Genomic DNA, 20,721 nt, shown 5'->3' with positions numbered 1-20,721 from the left:
TCCCATGCTCATCCAGGACAAAATACATTTCCATTAAACTATTCATATAACACTAACTAGTGATCGTACAACACGAACAAATAAATTTAACTATTCGTACAGTACTAACTAGTGATCGTATTGTACTAACAAGTCAAATTCTACAAATCGTAGTGGATGATCATGTGATTGTACAGTACGATCTTTAATAGCTGAATTGATTTTTTTTAGGATTTTTGAAGACCCTCTATTTAAGCTTTCTCATAAAACTTTATAAGAGCCTTTGGCAGCCATGTGTCTTCGATCTTCTAGAGAAAACTTAAAGAGAGGACTTGAAAGGGAGAGATAAAAGGGTGGATTTTGAGAGGGAGAAGATCCTTGGAGGGGGTTTCAAGGGAGTGTGGAGGGCATTTCACATAGTTTCTCTAGAAGCTTGCACCTTAGTACCATCAGATTCTAGGTACGTATTGAGGGAAGTTTTAGGAAGAAGAAGATCTCATTGGTGTCAAAGGACCCACTCCACTGCCGCATTGAGGAAGGTTGAAGTGATTTTGTAAGGGTTTCTCCGCCTAGTTGTGGGGGCTAAAGTAGAGTCACTTAAGGTTTAGTGTAATACTCGGATGGTGCCTCTAGGGAGTGGACATAGGTCATGGTTGAGCGAGTTACTATAAATCTGATGTGTTCTTTCCTTTATTATTTTCACACTTTTTTACATTTATTTTGGTTTGTGATTAACTACATCGGTGAAATTGATAATCTATCCTTTTAATGTGAATGTAATTCGCTTTCGCTTCAAGTTATAAAAAGATTTCTTGTTTTATTAATTTTTTTTTAAATATCTAATTCATCCCCCCTCTTGGCACATCTAGTTTCGGCTTTTATCATTAATTTCAGAATTGAAGCTTTCTCATGATCAATATTTCTACATGATCTCTTGAGGTGGTAGTCTTCTAGCCTAGCAAGTTCATGATTATAGGATTTAAGAATTTTTTTAACAATCCAATTTCTAGCTTCATCAACTACAAACCTAACCAAAGATGGACAACTCATTCTGATTTTCTATATTTCTTTTAGGAATTCAGATCAAATCTCTTCTTAAAACTAGCTTTTGAACATGCAAAGTCCTTGGATTTTATATTTTTTGAATTTGGCAAGTAATTATAATGTTCCTTGAGCACACAAAATCTATTATTATGGGTATAAGTTCAATAAGCATCATAGAATTAAATGCTTCTTTTTCATCTTTATACATAATCTATAAATTGGAAAAAAGCATGAAAAAGTGCAACAAAAGAGCATATAAAGTGCAATGAAAGATTAACAAAAGCAAAGTTAAATCGAACTTACTGCGCTGTTGCTACGACATTATTGTGCTTACAATGCGCTATTATTGTGCTTTTACCACAATGAAAGAATATTAAAAAAACATAATTAAATCACAACAAAAGCGTAATTAAAACGCAACAAAAGTGAAATAATAGTGCATTTTAAGCAAAAGTGCATCGAAAGAGTATCGAACGCGTACCACAAGCACAACAAAAGTTCTGTGAAGGTGTCTTAAAGGCGTCACTACCAATGTAGTGAATATGGAACAAGAGCACATAAACAAATTTGCAGAAAAAGCATAGTAGCATATTCAAAGTTCTTTGGTACTAAGTATTTAAGTCCTTATTTCTACATAACTTTGGAAACCCTTTGAACAACTTATGATGAGGTACAAATTTACATATAAGTTGAAACATGCAATAGTTTCAGCCAAATTAACTTTCGATTCCTGAAATTTTTATACCTCTTTTCAGCATTCGTGTCTTGTGACCATTCCATCTCCGTGAATATTGTAAAGTTCTTTTTTTTTTCTTTCTAAGAAGGTATCATAAGTCCTGAATATTTGAATTTGGGAGTTTTTATGTGTTTTTTCTTAAAATGAATCGCCAACCTTAATGAATTTTAAAACTAATTTCTTAACATAAAAATAAAGACAATATTTTTTTATTTTTTTAATATTTTAAAAAATAAGTAGCGATTATCACTTAGTGCGAAAGCAAGACGAATTTATCAAAATATGAAAATTACAATGATGAAATTCTAATCAGTAGAGCTAATCATTGAGTACGATTTTTCACGAAGCAGTTATAACAAAATTAAGGTTCAAAAGTAAAAGCGAAAAATAGAAATAAGAATAAACACGCTAGAGATTTATATTGTTTCAGACAAATAATGACCTATGTCCACTCTAAGTATAGCACTATCGCTATTATGTCTCTCCTTTTTCCCTCTCAACAAGGCGAAAAAGCCCTTACACAAATCACTTCCACCAAATTCGGTGCTACTGAGAGACAAAAGCTTGATCACTCTCTTGGTGACGGCAGCTGACCTTCAATCATTTTCTCCCTTCTAGAGAAGGCAGAGTACCATGAACTCCTTTCTCACCGTCTTGGTGATTGTAGAGAACCATGTCCTTGAGCTGAAGAATTTCTCCCTGGAACCACCCAAGAAACCTAGACAAATATTTGGAGGAACAAGTTAAGACACTTTTCTTAGAGCAACCATGTGATCTATTCATACTACTTCTCCCTCACATATAAGCTCTCCCTCTTCTTCCAAAAGCTCTCCTAGAACTTCTTCTCAAAGCTCCATCTCAAGAACATTCAATAGTTAAAAATTTGAAGCAAGTCACTTGAGAGAGACTAAATACAGGTCCACAAAAAAGCCCTAAATTTAATTCTGGCGACATTGATCGTCTAGTATGATCATGTATTATCCTGTAGGATTAGTTCAAAGTGCTCCTATTAGTAGTATACGAAGAGCTTGGTGCTCAAATTGATTGCCTAGGATAATTTAGATCATCATCCAATATGATTAGTTCAAATGACTTGGATTATCGTCAAGTAGGATTGGCGACAATTTAATTATCATCCAATGTATAAATCGAGTCGTACAGTATGATTGGTCAAATCATCCTTTGTGTATTGATTGGATTAATTAATCCATCCTCATTCCCTAATTACAAGATTAGTTTAGGCAATATTTAATTACACCGTACAATACAATACATATCGTATAGTATGATAAGTACACAATTTGAATTTCAAAATATTACCTCAACTATGATTGGCGCTGAGATCCCTATTTTTAATTGATCGTCATATACGATATACATCATATAGTACGATTAGTTTATCTTGCTTTAATTATCATAATTAAGCATTTTAATCATTTTATGATTAGCTGATCGTACAATACGATATGGATGATACTATACGATTAATTCAAAAAATTCAAAGACATTGCCACTAACACACTCCCTTGAGTGTGTGTGTGTGTGTGGTTTTCAAGCTTAGCATCCACCAAATACATGATTTGATTTAAGAAAAATAAAAATACATAAGAATTGAAAATACAAACTCTTCATGACATACTTAATTCTAGTCTACCTAATTTTGAGCTGATCAAACTTGCAAGTGAACGATGAATCTGAAATATTAGTACATAAAAAATAGATATGCAAAAATAGCAATTAACATGAGATAACACAGTAAGAAATCAATAATATTTGTTATCATCAAAATTACAGGGCTTGGGGGCCGTATTTGTTATACCGTAAACCCCGGCGTTTAAAAGTAAAAAAAAATTTAAATTTGGTTAGGCTGACAAGACATAAATACAAAATAATATTCAATAAAAAAATTAATGTTTTTATTTCACGTGTCAAAACTTAATTGAAGTCAAGGTGCACCAAATAATTTGTGGTTTTTATGACAATGCTATTTATTCTCGAGTCACGAATCTTGACGTTATCCGTAGAATGCTATGCCAAAGGGCGGCTTTTTCTTCAGCTGGCCGCTGGACGATGCAGCTCGAAGTACTGAATGAGTGACGTTGCTGACTTCTCTTTCCCTCTCTTTCCAGATTACGTGCGGAGTCCCAACAAGGACCCCAAATGCTGGGAGAGGCGAGGGTTTTCCGATCGAAACCTAGGGTTTTGGTTTCTGCTTTTTCTTCTTCTCATTTATATCTCGACTCTCTCGCCCCATGCTGATCTAGTAATATTTTCCCTGAACTCCTTCACGAATGGATGACACGGAGGACGACGCCAGGTATCCCCCAAATTCCTACACCCAAAGTAATCGCCGCCCCATTCCTTCTTCCAATTACTCCAATCTCCACGCTCGCAATAACTCCTACCAATTACAAATCCCTCGCGGCTACCCCGATGATTACGTTGATGAAGATGAGGAGGAACGGAACGAAGTCGATTTGGCCGTGAATGATGCCGAAGAAGAAGAAGACGAGGAGGTTAGCGGCGGACGAGGTTATCTGCAGACACGGAACGAGGTCGACGATGACGACGAGGATGATGCTGACGAATCATCTGAGAGCCGCGGGAAGCGGCGTAGGCTTGATCAGTACGCACGAGGCTTTGAGTTGGTCCCCCGCTCGGTCGTTACCCCTGCGGTGAAGCCGCTGTCTTGTCGAACATCGCTGGCCGATTGGTCGGAGGACTCTACTTTCGCCCTTCTGGATGCGTGGGGAGATCGTTTCCTGCAGAACGGCCGGAAGAGTCTTCGCTCAGACGAATGGGGTGAGGTCGCCAAGAAGGTCTCCCAGGGCTCTAAGACTCCCCGATCCGAAGTTCAGTGTAGAAACCGCTTGGATACTTTGAAGAAAAAATATAAGAAGGAGAAGGCTAAGTACCCTGATTACTCTAGCTCAAGCCGCAAGTGGGTTTATTTCCGTAAGATGGATGAGCTGATGTCATCACCTCCTCCTCCACCCCCTGCAGCCCGGCAACATTCTCAACTACCTAGGCTCCCCTGTGGCATTGATGCTGGAGAGTATGTCTTTGCAAGCTCTAGGCTTTATTTGAATAACTCCGATGCTATAGCTGAGATGAGGGATAGCCCGGGTGATACAGCCTCTGAAGGGGAGGGTGACGAGGTGGATGATGAGTCTGATGGACTACCACCAAGAAGAGAGAAGGTTGGAGGAAACTCAGAGTCTTCTTTCAAGATGCTTGCTGATTCAATTCAGAAGTTTGGTGCCATTTATGAAAAAATTGAGAACAATAGGAGGCAGCAGATGGCAGAGCTGGAGAGGATGAGGAAGGAGTTCCATAGGGATCTCGAGTTGCAGAAGAGGCAGATTTTGGATGGGGCACAGGCTGAGATCGCTAGGATAAGACAGGAAGATAGGGAGGAGGAGGGCGAAGAGAACACTGATGAGGACGACAATGGTGATAATGATGATACTGACGTTTCTGCAGAGAATATGAGCGGGTGAGGTAGGCTTGATTATACTTTTTTTTATTTTGTGGGTTTCTTTAGAATCACTATTATTTGGTTTCATTTTTACGTTTTTTTATTGTTTGCTTCCAATATCTTACTATTCGATTATCTTCATCAAACTAATATTATTGGATTTGGAGTGCATAATCAGTAACATTTTAGGAATTCTAGTATGTAAAATGGAACTTACCAAAAAGGATTAAAACATACTTTTTACTCCGTCAAAAATGCAAAAAAATTCTTGACTTGCTACTCACTTGTAAACTGAATTTGCTGCCCCTAGCAACAATCATTCCAAAATGATAACGAGTGTCATTTTCCATTGGCAACAATGCATGTCATGTTCTTATTTAACTTCAAGTTGAGACTTTTGTAGTCATTTGAGAATATCAATTAAGCATTGTCATAGAATTCTCTTCCTTTTTTTTTAGGGGAATTTACATGCTTATCATTAAAATATCTACTATTTTCCTATTTAACAGGTAAAAATTATTATCCAATCACATGCCACCATTTATAAACTTTTAAATGCATGAAAATTACCACCTTCTCAACTTTTAGTTAAGCTTGCTCTCCTTTGTTAAACTTGCCATGTGTAGAACGACATAAATTGTGACGTGATGCATTAGCCTCCTCCATGACCCTAAATCGTCCTTATCCTTGATAAGCCCACCTTTGGCATCAACAATGCTTCACTTCCATCATCCCTCCTCCATCTCGTTGCCTCTATTAGTTGCTTCCTTGTCCTAGTCCTCTCCGTCTACCAACCTCCTTTCTACCACTTTAATCGACTTTATCCTTCTCCCCTATACTTCCATCCTCCACCATGACAATCTCCTCTCCCTCTCCTCCTTCCTCTCCTTCACCAGTTTCTTCCTCCCTAACCACCTCATCCCCTATGAGCTCACTCTTGAGGTTCTCCTCATTCTCTACAGCTTGGTCGATAATGCCACTTCTTCTTTCGGACGGTCAACATCACCAACCTCGTGAAGTCAATTTACTGGTCTTCCTCCTTATCATATTTTTATTTTCATGCTTTAAGTCTGTATTGTCTATTTCTTCATTGTATTGCCTTCATAAGAAGTGGTACCATTAGAAAAGGAATTAGTGGTTGCTTCTACTCTGTTGTGATTGAAGTTGAAGTGCTGGTTGCTGCAAATGGAAGTTCTGAGATATATATTTTTGTTGAATTAAAAAGATTTAGGTGATGTAAGGGTAAAAAAGATAATGAGGGTAATTTTCATTTTATCGGTAGATATGGCGATCCCCCATCTTTTGTTATCAAGTATTAGGATTTTGGTGGTATTGTTTGAGACACTTACAAAGGGTATTCAAAATTAGCTGTCTTGGTGTATGCTTTTCATAATGATATTGTTCTAATTAATGGACATTTGATAAAATAATTGGAAGGCTAAAACAATGGATATATAGTTTAAAAGATTAAAGTGTTATGGCTGCAGGCCAAGGGAGGCTAGATCTTGTGGAGGGGGCGGAACCTGAAACAAAATCCAAGGAGATTTCAGCCCCTCTTATGGGGCTTAGCAAAGCAATAATTCATTATGTTAGGAGGATAATTAAGGAGGGAATTAAGGAGATAATTAAGGAGGAAAAGATCTCTTATTTGAATTCAAATATGAGAGGGAAATTAATAAGGAATGTAGGTTGATTTGGGGGCTGATTTGAAGGGGATTAATTAGGAGATGTTTACTAGTTAAAAAAGAAGATTTGGGGATTGAATTGATGAGATTAATTAGGAGATTTTTCCTAATTAAAGAGGTAAGATTTGAGGGCCGAATTGGAGGAGATTAATTAGAAGATATTTCTTAATTGAAGAGGTCTGATTTGGGGGCTGATTTAGGGGGTTGATTTGAGAGGGAATTGGGGGAGGGACGTTTTGGAATTTGTTGTTTTATTATTTGCTATAAGTAGTAGGATTTATGTTATGTTTGTATGGAGAATTTGATTTGAGAGTGCTATAGTTTTCTTTTTGTGGGGATCCTAGTCGCGTCTATGGTTTGGGAGAGGTCCTTCTCTCAAAAGAGGACCATTGTATCTTACTTTGTTCGTATTTGATTTTCTATTAATATAAATATATTTTTTGTGTTGAATATGTTGGAGTTTGTTGCTGTTTTTAATACCAACGCCGTCAGAAAGCCCCTTGAATTATTAGAAGAAAGGATGGGTATTTGGTGTGAAATTAACAATTATGAATCACTATTGTTTGATGATAAACTTATACTTTAGTGTATTAGATTTAATTATTTTGGAGCTATTATTCATAAGAATGTAGATAGAAATGATAATATAACATCTAAATTTAAGGTTAGGTGGCTAAAATGAAGAATTGAATCGAGATAATAATGCAATAAATGGATATCTTGGATATTGAAAGGTAAATTTCATGTAACTATAATTATGTCGGCTATGTTTATGGATTTAATTGTTGAGCAATAAAAAGTTAATTATTGGTAAGTTGAGGTAATAAAAATGAAAATGTTTTCATCAATGTATGCAAATTTATAAATGATATATTGAGGAATGATTAAGATTGGAGTAACATCTATTGAAGATAAAGTAGTTAAAAATGTATGCAAATTTATAAATGATAAATTGAGGAATGATTAAGATTGGAGTAACATCTATTGAAGATAAAGTAGTTAAAAATAGATTTACATTGTTTTTATATCATATTGAATGATAGAAAATGCATTTCCTTAAGCATGCAAATTAAATTCTTAAGCGGTGGTAATTGAAAAACAAAAAGGCAGACCGAGGTGGTGAATAGGAGTGTGGAGACTTATTTGAGATCTTATGTATCAAAAAATAACCAAGACCTAAGTGAAGTGGTTATCTTGGGCCATGTACTGGTACAATACATCCTACCTTTGTGCAACACATACTACACCTTCATAATCCTTTATATTAGAGACCCCATCTCTTGGTATACTATGAGATTAAGAGCACTCCAATTTTATGAGTGGGACAACACTTGGAGGAATGAGATAGGATATTGGGAGAGCTTAAGGGGGCACCTATTGAGGGCACAACAAATTATAAAGAAGCTAGCTGACGGGCATAGAAGGAATGTGCCGTTCGAGGTGGGTGATAAGGTGTATTTGAAGATTCGACCCTACATACAGAAGACCTTAGCTTGAAGAAGAAATGTAAAGTTATCTTCATGAGATTATGGGCCTGATGAGGCTATAGAGAGAATTGGTTCCATAGCTAATCTTCCAGCTACCCCTACTTTCGCCATACACCCATTATTCCATGTGTCCCAACTAAGGAAAGTTATTGACAATCACAGTCCATTAACGATGCTTTCGATGAACTTGAAAGAAGAAATGGAGGTGATCCTGGAGCCAATGAAAGTGAGAGGAGTTTGCTCGACAACCGGAGGAGCTGGATAAGTGCTGATCGAGCGAAAGGATCTACCCGACTATGAAACAAGGAAATCATATCGGATAATTCAACACTAGTTTCCTTTGTTTCACCTTGAGGAGTATTGATGTACCGGCTGAGTCAGTCCAGCCAATCAACTCGGCCTCAATAAGGGGTGGCGATCTAATTGGCAGGTGGAAGAGCCTCGTGGGCCCCACTAGTGTGGGCGATGGGTAAGGAGAGAGGGGGGCTCAAAGGGGATTAATTATTTTTTTAATTATTTATCATAGAAAATAAAATTTGGGAGGAAATTAAAAAGATTTATTTAGAGAAAGAGGGCTTATGAAGGTTTATTTAGGGAAATAGGGGTGATTTGAATTCAGATTTGAGAGAAAATTAGGAAATTTTATTTAGAATTAATTAACGATTAAAAAGGCGTTTGAGGCGGACGCCTCGAGGCGCGCCTCGAATCGAGGCGGAGGTCGGGCGAACTGAGGCTTAAGCCTCGAAAGCTCGGGCGAGGCTTACGCCTTTTTCCACGGAGGCGTACGCCTCACCGCGTGAGGCGTCGAGGCGCATCGAGGCAGCGCCTCGACTTGACCCCGCGACCTAACCGGGCAGCGCCCCCTTGGACCCCCGGCAGACTGGTATATTTTTGTATTCATGTTATTTTATTATTGGTAGTACAAATAATTGTTATTTTTGTTATTTTTTGTCATTATTTAAAATTTTAAATTAATTTATTTTAATCGTTTTGAGGCTTATGCCTCGATCCGTCTCGAGGCTTACGCCTCGCCTCGCTTAGAAAAAATGCCTCGATTCCCGATTTCGCCTTTTAAAACCTTGGAATTAATTAGGTTGTTTTATTTTTTTATGAGATTTTATGTTTTGCGGCAATTTTCTTTGAAGATGTTTCTATCAGTGCCAAGGGTTTGTGGAGAGTCGATCTATCTCTCGAATAGTAGTTAATTTGTATCTTAATTTGTTCTATAGATATCAATAAAATTAGCCGTTAATCTCATTCTTTATTGCTAATTTTTGCTGCGTTATCTCTTCATTATTGCTGTTTTTTGGCTGTATGGATATCAAATTCCTATCAAAATAATTATGGATACTTCAATCAGTGATGGCTTTGATCTTAATATGATTAATTCTGAGTCTAGATGTTTGTCCATATATAAAAATTTCTTGAAGTCCATATATAGTCTCTCTTCCAGACGCTTGATAATGGAGATGTTGGTCTCTATTTTGACTATATATGAGGATATTATCAAAATAAACCATCAGAAATTCTCAATAAATGATTTTAACATTGCTCACATTCCTCATGAATGTGCTTGATTCATTAGATAGTCTAAAAGGGCCATCTTCCACTCATTCTCATGTATTATTTTTTTGTAAGGTTCTCTTCCACTCATCCTCATGTTTAATTTTTATTTGATGTAACTACTTTTTAAATCAATTTTTGTAAAATAAGTGACATGTAAGATTTAATCTTGCTATTGATAGTGCACTACCAATGCACATCATTCATTATTAGAATTAGATATAAATAGGCATGATGCATCTATACTTGATGGTGATACTCATGTTAACTCTACTATCAAAACACATTATCCATTACATTCCTTCTTATTAGGGGTCAACAGGGCTGGAATAACACATGGACTAATGCTTTTCTAGAAAAACCTTTCTTAATGATCCCATTACAATGATAACAACATCAAGCCTTTGTCCCACTACGTGGGGTCGGCTAAATGAATTTTTTTTCGCCATTGTATTCTGTTAAAATTCAAATTCTCATTTAAATCTAATAAAGAAAGATCATTTTTAATATTTTATAACCAAGTCTTTTTAGGTCTACCTCTACCTTTCTTAATATAAGTCAAATCTAATACCTTAACTTTCCTAATCGGGTCATCGGAAGGCCTCCGTTTAATGTGACCAAACCTTCAACTCGAGCTACTCCAACCTTTTCACGTATATGCTCATTTCATATCCTGTCTCTAAGGTTAAAGACACTTAGAATTATGCTTCTCTTTTAATGGCCAACATTCGGCTGAATGAGCGTTCTATAATTAAGAAATTCATTTGTAGGAAGAACATTCTTAATCTCCACCAAAACATTTGCACATTTGGTTTGAGTTTCAGTTTAGTAAGCCACTTCATGAAAGCAACAACTTCTTCACTATATTCATGTTCAAAACCTGCTTAATATGATAATGCAGTAATAGACTTTTCCGAATGTTGATACCCTAGTTCAATTTGATCTTCAATTATATTTGTGTAAATAGGAACCTGGATAATAAAGGATATATGATTTTCATTAAAAAGTTTTTAGACCTCCGAACATTTCCAATTGCTTTCAGGAGATAAGAAATCTTGAACTTTGACTTGTAATCCCACATGATCAATACATGAAGACCTACTATGAAAACTTCTATCAAAGATCCAAACATCATTTAGAATGCCAACTTTGTTACCGTTAGATAACTTCCATCTAATGATAGGTTTAATATGATTAGCACCATTGACCAAGATATGCCAAGTAGAAGAAGACCTTTTGATTTTAGCAGTCCACATATCATTTTCATATTTTGCAGTAAGGGTACAGTTTAGTAAAGAAGGGTTTTGAATAAATATCCATGCCAATTTAGCTCTTAAAGGATCTACATGCTTACCACCAAATGAATGACACATCCACCAAATATTTTCTCTTTGCAAGTCTCATCCCAAGCAACATAATGCAACCCATTTCTACCTTTGTCTTTATGCCAAATAAAATTTCTGCATAATTTTTCTAGATGAAATAACAAAACCTTAGGCACCGAAGAATGAGCAGATATAACATAGGAAGTGGTAAAAGTGACGAATTAATGAGAAGAATTATTTCTGCCAAAGAAAGGCTTATGTTTCCCCAAGCATTCATCCTTTCCAATGCATGATCTATAATATTCTGAAAATCAGTCACTTTCAATTTTCTTAGCTCAATTTTTACTCCAAGATACTTCATTTCTTTAACAACTCTAAAACCAAACTTTTTGGCTATCTTTCTCTTCCTTGTAGCTTCAATTAAATTCCAAAAAAAAAAAAAAATTGAGATTTGCTGTTATTAACCTTTTGACATGTCTAACTGCAGAAATCAGCTATAATATCTTTCATAACTTCTGCTACTCTTGGAGATGCTATCGAAAAATAAAAGAACATCATCAGCATATATTAAATGTGAAATTTTTTCAGTATGTGGTCTATTTTAATACCCAATGCTGCACCTCTTTGCAAATATACCATTAGATAAAATTTGAGAGCATATGATAAATAAATATGGAGACAAAGGATAACCTTGTCTGAATCCTCTCTTAGATTTGATACATTTAGAATTTCTCCCATTTATAAGATTAGTAAATCTAGCATTTTCCACACATTCAAAATAAGATTAGATAACTTTGTAGGAAAACCAAATCAACTTAAGGTTTTAACTAAACCCGGCCAACCCATGCTATCATAGGCTTTTTCTATATCAATCTTTGCAGCCATTAGACCCTTCTTTGAATTGGAAAATCCGAGTTTATTAAAAATTTCTTGGGCTAAAAGTTAATGATCAAACATAGATATTCCAGGAATAAAAACAACTTGATCTTCAGGGATGATTTTTGGAAGGCACAATTTCAATATGTTCATTAACATTCTAGCTGCCACTTTGTAAATTGTTTGACACAAACTAACTGGTTAGAAATGAGAAGGTTCAATCGGATTTTTAACCTTAGGGATTAACACAATTAATGCGTCCTTCCAAATAGGAATCATTTTTCTAGTTTTGAAAAAACTGTCAATAGCTCTCCATGTATCATCTTTAACAATATTCCAAAATAACTTAATAAAAGAAGCAGTAATACCGTCGATTTCATGAGATTTGTTATCAGTCATTTGATGAACGGATTCTGAGAATTCTTCTAATGTAAAATCTGCATTGAGATTTATAAAGTCTTCATTATCAATTTTCTGTCTAGTACGAGCTTCATGCTATTCCGTCAGTTTGGATCTTTTGCTTTGTCATTTGTTTTTGAAATCTTCAAAAAAAGCTACTTCAATATCATCTTGATCTTCTACCAAGCTGTTATTTCCATCTTTAATTTGTTTAATCAAATTGCCATTCCTCTTTGTTGAAGCATAGTTATGAAAGAATTTGGAATTTGAATCACCTTCATCAATCCATTTCACCTTAGCTCTTTGGTTTCACCATGTAGCTAACTGGTTCAAAGTTAGATTCAGTTCATGGACTTTTCTTCTAGGCATATTTAGATTTTATGTATTAAGATTGCCAAAATAACTTTCTTCCAATTGAAGATTAAAAATTTCATTTTTTTACTCTTCTTTAAGAACATTCAAGTTCTTCAACTTATTCTTATTCCAAAAATAAAGAGCCTTCAAAGATCTTTTCATTTTTATGTTAAGAATTTCACCATCAATATCAAAATCTGATTTCCTCCAAGATGTGAGAACAACATTTCAAGCTGCTAGATAAGACTTCCATACATCTTCAAATTGGATGGACTTCTTTTGAGGATGAGGGATGTCACATATTTTGAAAATAAGAGGACTATGATCCGATGCAACTCTTGCGAGATGCCTAATCATAGAAAAATGAACACTTTGGATTGCAGTTGAGTTTAGAAAACATCTATCCAATCTTTCTCAGATTCTTGAAGATCCTTATTGTTATACCAAGTAAATCTTGGTCCAATGACACCTACATCATGAAAATCATTATTAGCCATAAATGATTTCATTTTCTTCCTTGAGAGAATATGAATCTCTTCCCCTCTCTCTTATCTTCTTTAGAAATAATACAATTAAAATCTCCACCCACAATGGAATGAATGTTAGAAGAAGAAAACCTCTCAAGACTATCCCATAAACCTTTTCTAATATACAAGTCCTTATTACCATAAATAGTAGCAACATTCCAACTACCCATATTAGGAATTTGAATAGACCTAAACACTAAAACATTAAAAAAGAACTCATCCCTTTTCCATAAAACAAGAATTCACCCCGAAGTACCATTAGTAGGATTATGAAAAAAATCCCATTCCTTACCAATAATCCAATTGACCTCCCTCCTACTAATAATGGATAATTTTGTTTTCAGTAGCCCAATAAAAAAAAAAAAACATTGTTGTCTTTAACAATCTCTCTTAAGATAAAAAGAAGCCTCCATTTTTTTGGCTATCTACAATTCCAAAATAAAAAAGAAACATTAAGAAACAAAAGGGAACCCCCCACCACCCCGACTCATATTCAAATCAACTTTTCTTTTTCTTGGGATTGCTTCGATAAGTCCTAAGGATTTAAGTTCTTTTTGCATTTTTGTTTATCACTAAAAGTTCTTTTTGCGTTTTTGTTTAACACTTAAAAAGTTCTTTTTGCATTTTTGTTTAACACTTAAAGAACTTATAACCTCATTACATTAAACAAAACTAGAAGACTTAGAACTTATCTTGGTTTCAGAATTTAGATTGGAGGAAATATTTGCACAGTTGTTTCCAAAATCATCGTTCTTCTGTGGAATCAGAACTTCAGAAGCCTTCACTTCTATCTTCGGCTTAACGGCAGCTTCAGAATTAGCTTAAATTTCTTCTTCAGGTTTGAGCTTTTCAGTAACAGTATCAAATACAATACTTCTTCGGGAGCAGCATCAGCATTAATTACAATAGCTTCAGATTTTGGATCTACAGAATCAGCAGCTTCACATTCTAGTTTATGATTAGCTTCAGCTATAATAACTTCTTCAGTAGCAGAATCTTCAATACAGTGTGATAATAAATTGAATTTATTAGCATTTAATACAACTAATGATCAGAAACTGGAGTAAGCATTTGTAAGAATAGATTTCACATTATCCGCAGCAGACGTTTCTGAATGAATTACTGAAGATTTAGCATTCTGAATTTTATCAATATCTCTCTTCAAGACAATTATTTGCTTAGATAAAATTTGCCCATCATTCATCTTGGAAGAATTAAGAGTTTCATCATTAGATTTTGGAGCATTTTCATTAACAGCTGAATGATTTACCATAACAATACCAGGGTTTTTGAAAGAATTCAAATCCGCATTGTTAACTGAAATATTGTTATACCCAGATTTCTGATCTTATTCAACACAATTTTTCTCCTGTTTTTCCTGAAATTCACATGAATCCAAGGATCATAATCAAGTTCATTTTCTGGTTTAGAAGCAAACTTATCTGTCACACTTTTAGGAATATCTTCAACCAAATCAGAAGTACTTTTATGAACAAAATCAGTTTGAAGTTCGTTACGACCTTCAAGACAAATCAATTTTGTGTCCTATCTTTCAATATTTAAAACATAGGGAAGAATTTTTTTTTCATATTCAATTTTCTGAAAAAAATTTCTGCTCACTTCTATCCGGACACCATGTGGTAGCCTAGAATCCAAATTTATGCTAACACAAATTTCTTGCAAATTTTCTTCTTCTCCATTTAAACATATTATCATCTAACAACATAGGTAAACCAACTTTTGAAGCAATCTTAGTAACATTGACTCATCCCAACATTGTAAAGGTAAATGTGGCAAACGAATCCAAATAGATGATGATAATCCTTTCATAGATAATGGTGAAAATTGTGGTGTCTATTTATCAATTCCAATTATGTGTCCACCAACATAACAATGTCCCCCACTTAGAACATCTTCCATAGATTCAGAAGAATGAAAAGAACATAAAATCCAATCTAAATCAAGCGAGGTTAGATGGAATCCACCAAATTTACTCCATTGTCATCTTAATTCAATACTACATAAAGGGAAAGGGATATTTTTTCCAAAAGCTTTAACTACAAGTGAGTTTTTAAAAAAATTGACATTTTCAGCTTCCTTTCTTCATTAAGTGTAATAATATTTCCATATTCTTGCATCTCAGAATCCAATTTAAGATGATTAACTTTAATATGTTGAGTTTTGGCCCAAGCATTCATAAAATTATTTTTCTGAACAAAAATTTCGAGCACATTTTCATTGCTGTTTACAGAAACAGAAGCATTTTTTCCTGTAGACTTCAATAAAATCTTTGGAGAAACATCATCGACCAAATGATTTTTTTTCAATTTGGACAGGGGATTTAATTTTACATCAATTATCATCATAAGTAATATGATTAGTAAATCTACTAACTTTCAAATTGAAACTTGATGAAGACGAAGCTTCCAAATCATTAGTCCTTGGTTCACATCCAATAATGCCCTTCTTCCCGAATGCAGGTTGGAAATCTTCAGTAGAGAAATCATTCATGTTATGCTTTAATTCTTAAGGAATTAAAATTGATTTGCCCTTTCCTTCAACTGGAACATTAAGACAAACATCTTGAAGACCACCTTCATTGATTACTAAAGGTTTCTTTTTGAATGGATTCTTCCGATCATTACTGCGAATGAATCGATATCTGCCTCTAGAACTATCATATTGATTTTGATCAATATGGTTCTTGGAAGATAATGGAGCTGAGGTGGTCCAGTCATCAGAATGCAATGATCGGCGACCCTCCGCTGCCATAATGAGAAAAAGCGATAAGATGGGATGGAACAAACAGAAATTCAAATTTTGGGATTTCCTCTCACTAGAAAACAGGATTTTCTCACTATAAAACAGAAATTCAAAATATCTTTAGAAGCCTAGGACTTCAAAATGCAAAGTTAAATCTTATTTGGTTGCAAGATTTAAGCAGGGTTTGAGCTAAATCCTACCAAACACCAAAAAATGCAAAGTTAAATCTAACGGTAAGTTTAAGCTCCACTTCATTGTGTTTTTGACATTTCTGTCATAATCTAAATTTAGTTAATTCGATAGTTCGACGTATTTATCTAATTTAGCCGAAGAAGCATGTGAAAAGGGTGAGATTGTCACTTTTGCAGCGTGCTCCCGTCATAACTTTTGATCTAACACGATGTTGTTGAAGGGGGCAAAGCAACTTCCTTTAGTGCAACACTACACCTGTCGATATCAACACAACTGGCAATGAATTGAATTGGATAACACCTGAGCTGCTTTTGAAGATGCTGGAGGAATTGATTTACCATGTTGAAAACAGTTTCTAGCCCTGCACACATGATAAACAAAAGAAACATAGAGTAATCAATCCAGAATTCCGATCTACTTCTCCAAATAATTCAAACAATGCGGTAAATCATGGAAGATAGGAAGTCTAATACCCCAAAGTTTAAGAGTGTCTATCATTTCTATTAATTTATTACAACAAACTGCAATATGTTTATAATCTTCCAGTTCATCATACCCTCTAGGACAACAATTATTAGAATGCAATTTCCTGTAATTTAAGCAATCATTAGTAGGAAGTGCATTGTTAATATGTCTCCACCAAAAATAACACTTCCCTCGGTCTAAACCTGATCTTCTTCATCCATCTTACATTTCTTCCACTAGAGCAAATATTTTGAATTGATGCTTCATATGCAAGAGCAGTAACAGTTTTACCTGAAATTGATTTTTGAAGCTCGGGTATATCATCCAAAGAAATTTCCTGAACAGGGATTTACTGAATTAATTCCAACATTAGCTCTCCAAAATGCATTTTGAATATTTTTGTGTCCCACATACCACTATCATCCATGAGATCCGCAACTTTTTTTCTTGAAGATCAAGTAACTTACCCATGGTAGGCCACTTATTTAAGCATCTATCTAATATCCGTGCATTTTCAAAAATTCTGATACTTCTTTCGTTACCAACCCTCCACCAAATGATAGGCTTAAAAAAAAATTGGCACCATCCACAATTATACGCCATAAAGAAGATGTGCTCCTCTTAATTTCAGCATTCCATATTTCCCTAGCATATTTTTGTTTGATAACTTTGTTGAACATGGAATTAGTATTTTGAATGAAGTTCCATGCTTTTAGAGCCCGTAAAGGACCCTATCTTCCAGTAGCTCCTTGAAGTCCAAGACCTCCCTTAATTGAAGGAGTACAAAGAGAATTCCAAGCAATATAATGCAATTCTGGTCTTCGTTGATCTTTAGGCCACAAAACATTCCTGCATAATTTATCAATATCATCCAACAAACCTTTAGGTATAAGAGAATGAGTCATAATATATGAAGGATGAAAATGCAAATTTGATTAATGAAATTATCTCTGCCAACAAAAGACATCGAGAGCCCCCAATAATTGAGTCTCTCTAATGCCTTAAGCATCAATGAATAAAAGTCTGAAGCCTTTAATGTTCTCATAATCATCTTCACTTGTAGATATGTGATTTCATAAACTTCTTTGAATCCCATTAGTTTGCTAAGCTATTTTTCCTCCCAGTCACAGATTTCCTGAAGAGAATCATGGATTTCTTCTCATTAATAAGCTGACCTGTCCACCGACAATAATCCCTCAGAATTTTGCTAACATTTGATGCATTTCTCCTATTAGCCTCAGCTATCACATGCACATCATCAACATTATGCTGATGAGAGACTTTTTCGGAATTTGAAGCCAATTTGATACCAATATCCTTTCCATTTTGATGAAATGCCTTTGATAATAATTCTTCACACATAATAACTAGAAAAGGAGTAAGCGGGCATCTCTGTTTAAAGCTACTTTTAGCCTCAATCCACTCCCTCCCATTAATAATGATAGAAAATATAGGGTAGCTCACACATTGTATAATTCAATTTGATATATTATTCGGAAATCCCATTACCCTTAAAACTTGCTTTATAGTTTCCCAAAGCATACGGCCGTATGCTTGATCCATATCTAACTTGATAACCATACATCCTAATTTAGCTAAAGAGAATTTATTTAGGATCTCTTGAGCCAACAATCAATTCCCTGAGATGGATCTTCCCGGTACCGAAGCTCCTTATTCTTCTGAGATAGGCATAGGCAGACAAGTCTTTAATCTATTTACAATCATTCCTACAACAATCTTGTATATCGTTTGACACAAACTGATAGGCCTAAACTTTGAAAGTTCTGAAGCATTTTCAACCTTAGGAATAAGAACAATCACTGCATCTCTCCAAGTTTCTGCACAATACCTGATCTGAAAAATTCTTCAATTGCATTCCAAATTTCCACCTTTATAATGTTCCAATAAGCTTTTAAAAAACAAGCATTCACACCATCCACTCCAGGTGATTTATTATTATCCATTCTCATCACAGAATTATACAGTTCTTGTGTAATATCTGCATCCAACATATTCTTTAAATCTTCCTTCAATTGCTGTTCTGCTGAAAACCAGGCTACTTTTCCAGTTTACAATGCCTTTCTCTCAATTTATTTAGGAAAAGATGAACAAAAGAAGTCTGGATCTGTTCTGGATCAGTTTCAATATTTCCATGCAAATTAGTTATTTGATTGATCCTGTTACCATTCCTCTTAGTAGTTGCATAAGCATGAAAGAAATGTGAATTACTATCTCCTTCTTCCAACCATTGTGTTTTTGACCTTTGTCTCCACCACGTTGCCAATCTAGCAAAATAACATTAAGCTCATGAATTTTCCTTCTCTATTTTAACATCTCGTCAGAATCTAAACCACCCGAGCTACTCTCCTCTTCTTGAAGCAACAAAATATCCTTTTGCAATGTATCTTTCAAATTATTAAGCCCATTCAATTTATTCTTACACCAAAAGAATAAACTCCTTAGTGATCTTATAATCTTTTTATGCAAAACTGCAGCATGGTTGTCTTGGTCGCATTTTTTCCAAGCTTTATTAACAATACCCCAAGAAGCTTCATACAAACTCCATATATTCTCAAATCTAATAGCTTTTTGATCATGATGAATGATATTGCTTAAATTAAGCATTAAAGGACAGTGATCAGAAGCAATTCTCGGCAAATGCTTATTACCGCAAAAGAAATATTTGACAAAGCTTTAGAGTTTAAACAAACTCTATATAATCTTTCCCATATTTGTGTTAACCTCTCATTATTGCACCAAGTATATTTCAGATCAATAGTGCCAATATCATGAAAATCATTTTTGCAAAAACAATCTCTCACCACCTTTCTTTTTTTTTTTCCTTAGATAAGATGTAGTTAAAATCCCCTCCTATACAAGGACAATTAATGGGCAAAAATTCTTCAATCAGTTGCCATAATTTCCTCCTCTCATGCAAATCCTTATTTCCATTGACAATGGCAATATTCCAAAGAAATCCATTAGGAAACTTAAGACATCCTATTATACATTGATTTTAAGAAGCTAAAATAGTAAAAGAAGAAATATTGTTCTTCCACAGCCAAAATACCTGCTGAAGTACCTCTAGCAGCATAATGAAAATAATCCCAATCTTCACCAATAATTCTTTTAATTTCATTACTATTAATGAAATCTAATTTAGTTTTCATCAATCTTAAAAAAAAAAAAAAAAACATTTTCCACCAGTTAACTCTGATAATAATGGGAAGCTTCTTTTTTCTTTGCTCCCCTTAAGGTTTAAAATTACGTAAATGAGTATTGAGGCATTTTTCTTTCGTGAGGCGAGGCGTAAGTCTCAAGGTGTTTTAAGACGTAAGCCTCAAAATAAAAAAAAATTGTATAAAAATAAAATTATAAATTTTTTTATATAGTAATGAGTAATCTAAAAATATAAAATATAAAAAAACATAAGATATGAAGAGTCAAGTAATAAGTTGCTTGAAATTAAAGTGAAATCCAAACATCACAATAATAAGACAACATAAAATATAGTTCAACTCAAAATTCTATTTTTCCCAAATTACAATATCCTTTTCGTTAACATGCAATTCAAAAAATAAATAGCAATGACATAACAACTCAGAAGTCATCAGCACTGTCATCACTAAGAGAGTTTTCATTTGAATCATCATTATGATGAACTGTTCTCTCCCCTTCCTCCTCTCATATGGAATCCAATGTATCCCAATCAGCTCCTTCCTCAATATCAATTATCTTCCTCTTCCCTAAATATTTTTGAACAATAACAAGATGAGTAATACATTAATAAAAATAAAGTCTAAGAAAATTATGTTATATATATTTGTTCTTGAGTTGTGGTGGATGTA

The 20,721-nt window shown here is 34.5% G+C and overlaps 1 protein-coding gene across 4 annotated transcripts; it reads left to right on the top strand.

Moving 5' to 3' along the window:
* The first annotated feature begins 3,883 nt into the window (after nucleotides 1–3,883).
* On the top strand, nucleotides 3,884–14,605 carry LOC110097391 (trihelix transcription factor ASIL2). Of its 4 annotated transcripts, none has more exons than XM_028693969.1 (2): nucleotides 3,884–5,255; nucleotides 14,292–14,605. In XM_028693969.1, exons 1-2 carry the CDS (start codon nucleotides 4,051–4,053, stop codon nucleotides 14,410–14,412), a joined length of 1,326 nt encoding a protein of 441 aa, XP_028549802.1. In that variant the 5' UTR covers nucleotides 3,884–4,050; the 3' UTR covers nucleotides 14,413–14,605. The 4 variants fall into 4 exon arrangements, with proteins under 4 accessions (XP_028549802.1, XP_020679410.1, XP_028549803.1 ...); XM_020823751.2 differs by having other exon boundaries at nucleotides 14,157–14,605; XM_028693970.1 differs by having other exon boundaries at nucleotides 3,884–5,260.
* The last annotated feature ends 6,116 nt before the right edge of the window (nucleotides 14,606–20,721 follow it).

The sequence above is a fragment of the Dendrobium catenatum genome, unplaced genomic scaffold (genome assembly GCF_001605985.2).
Source record: "Dendrobium catenatum unplaced genomic scaffold, ASM160598v2 fragScaff_scaffold_390, whole genome shotgun sequence".
NCBI lineage: Eukaryota > Viridiplantae > Streptophyta > Magnoliopsida > Asparagales > Orchidaceae > Dendrobium > Dendrobium catenatum.
Note: the sequence above shows the minus strand (reverse complement) of the source record. Positions and strands in the feature narration are given on the sequence as shown.

Coding starts and splice junctions, on each gene's coding strand:
- LOC110097391 (XM_028693969.1), top strand. CDS start 4,051: ATGGATGACACGGAGGACGACGCCAGGTATCCCCCAAATTCCTACACC. Junction 5,256..14,291: donor TCTGCAGAGAATATGAGCGG/GTGAGGTAGGCT, acceptor TTTCTTCTTCAG/GTTTGAGCTTTTCAGTAACA.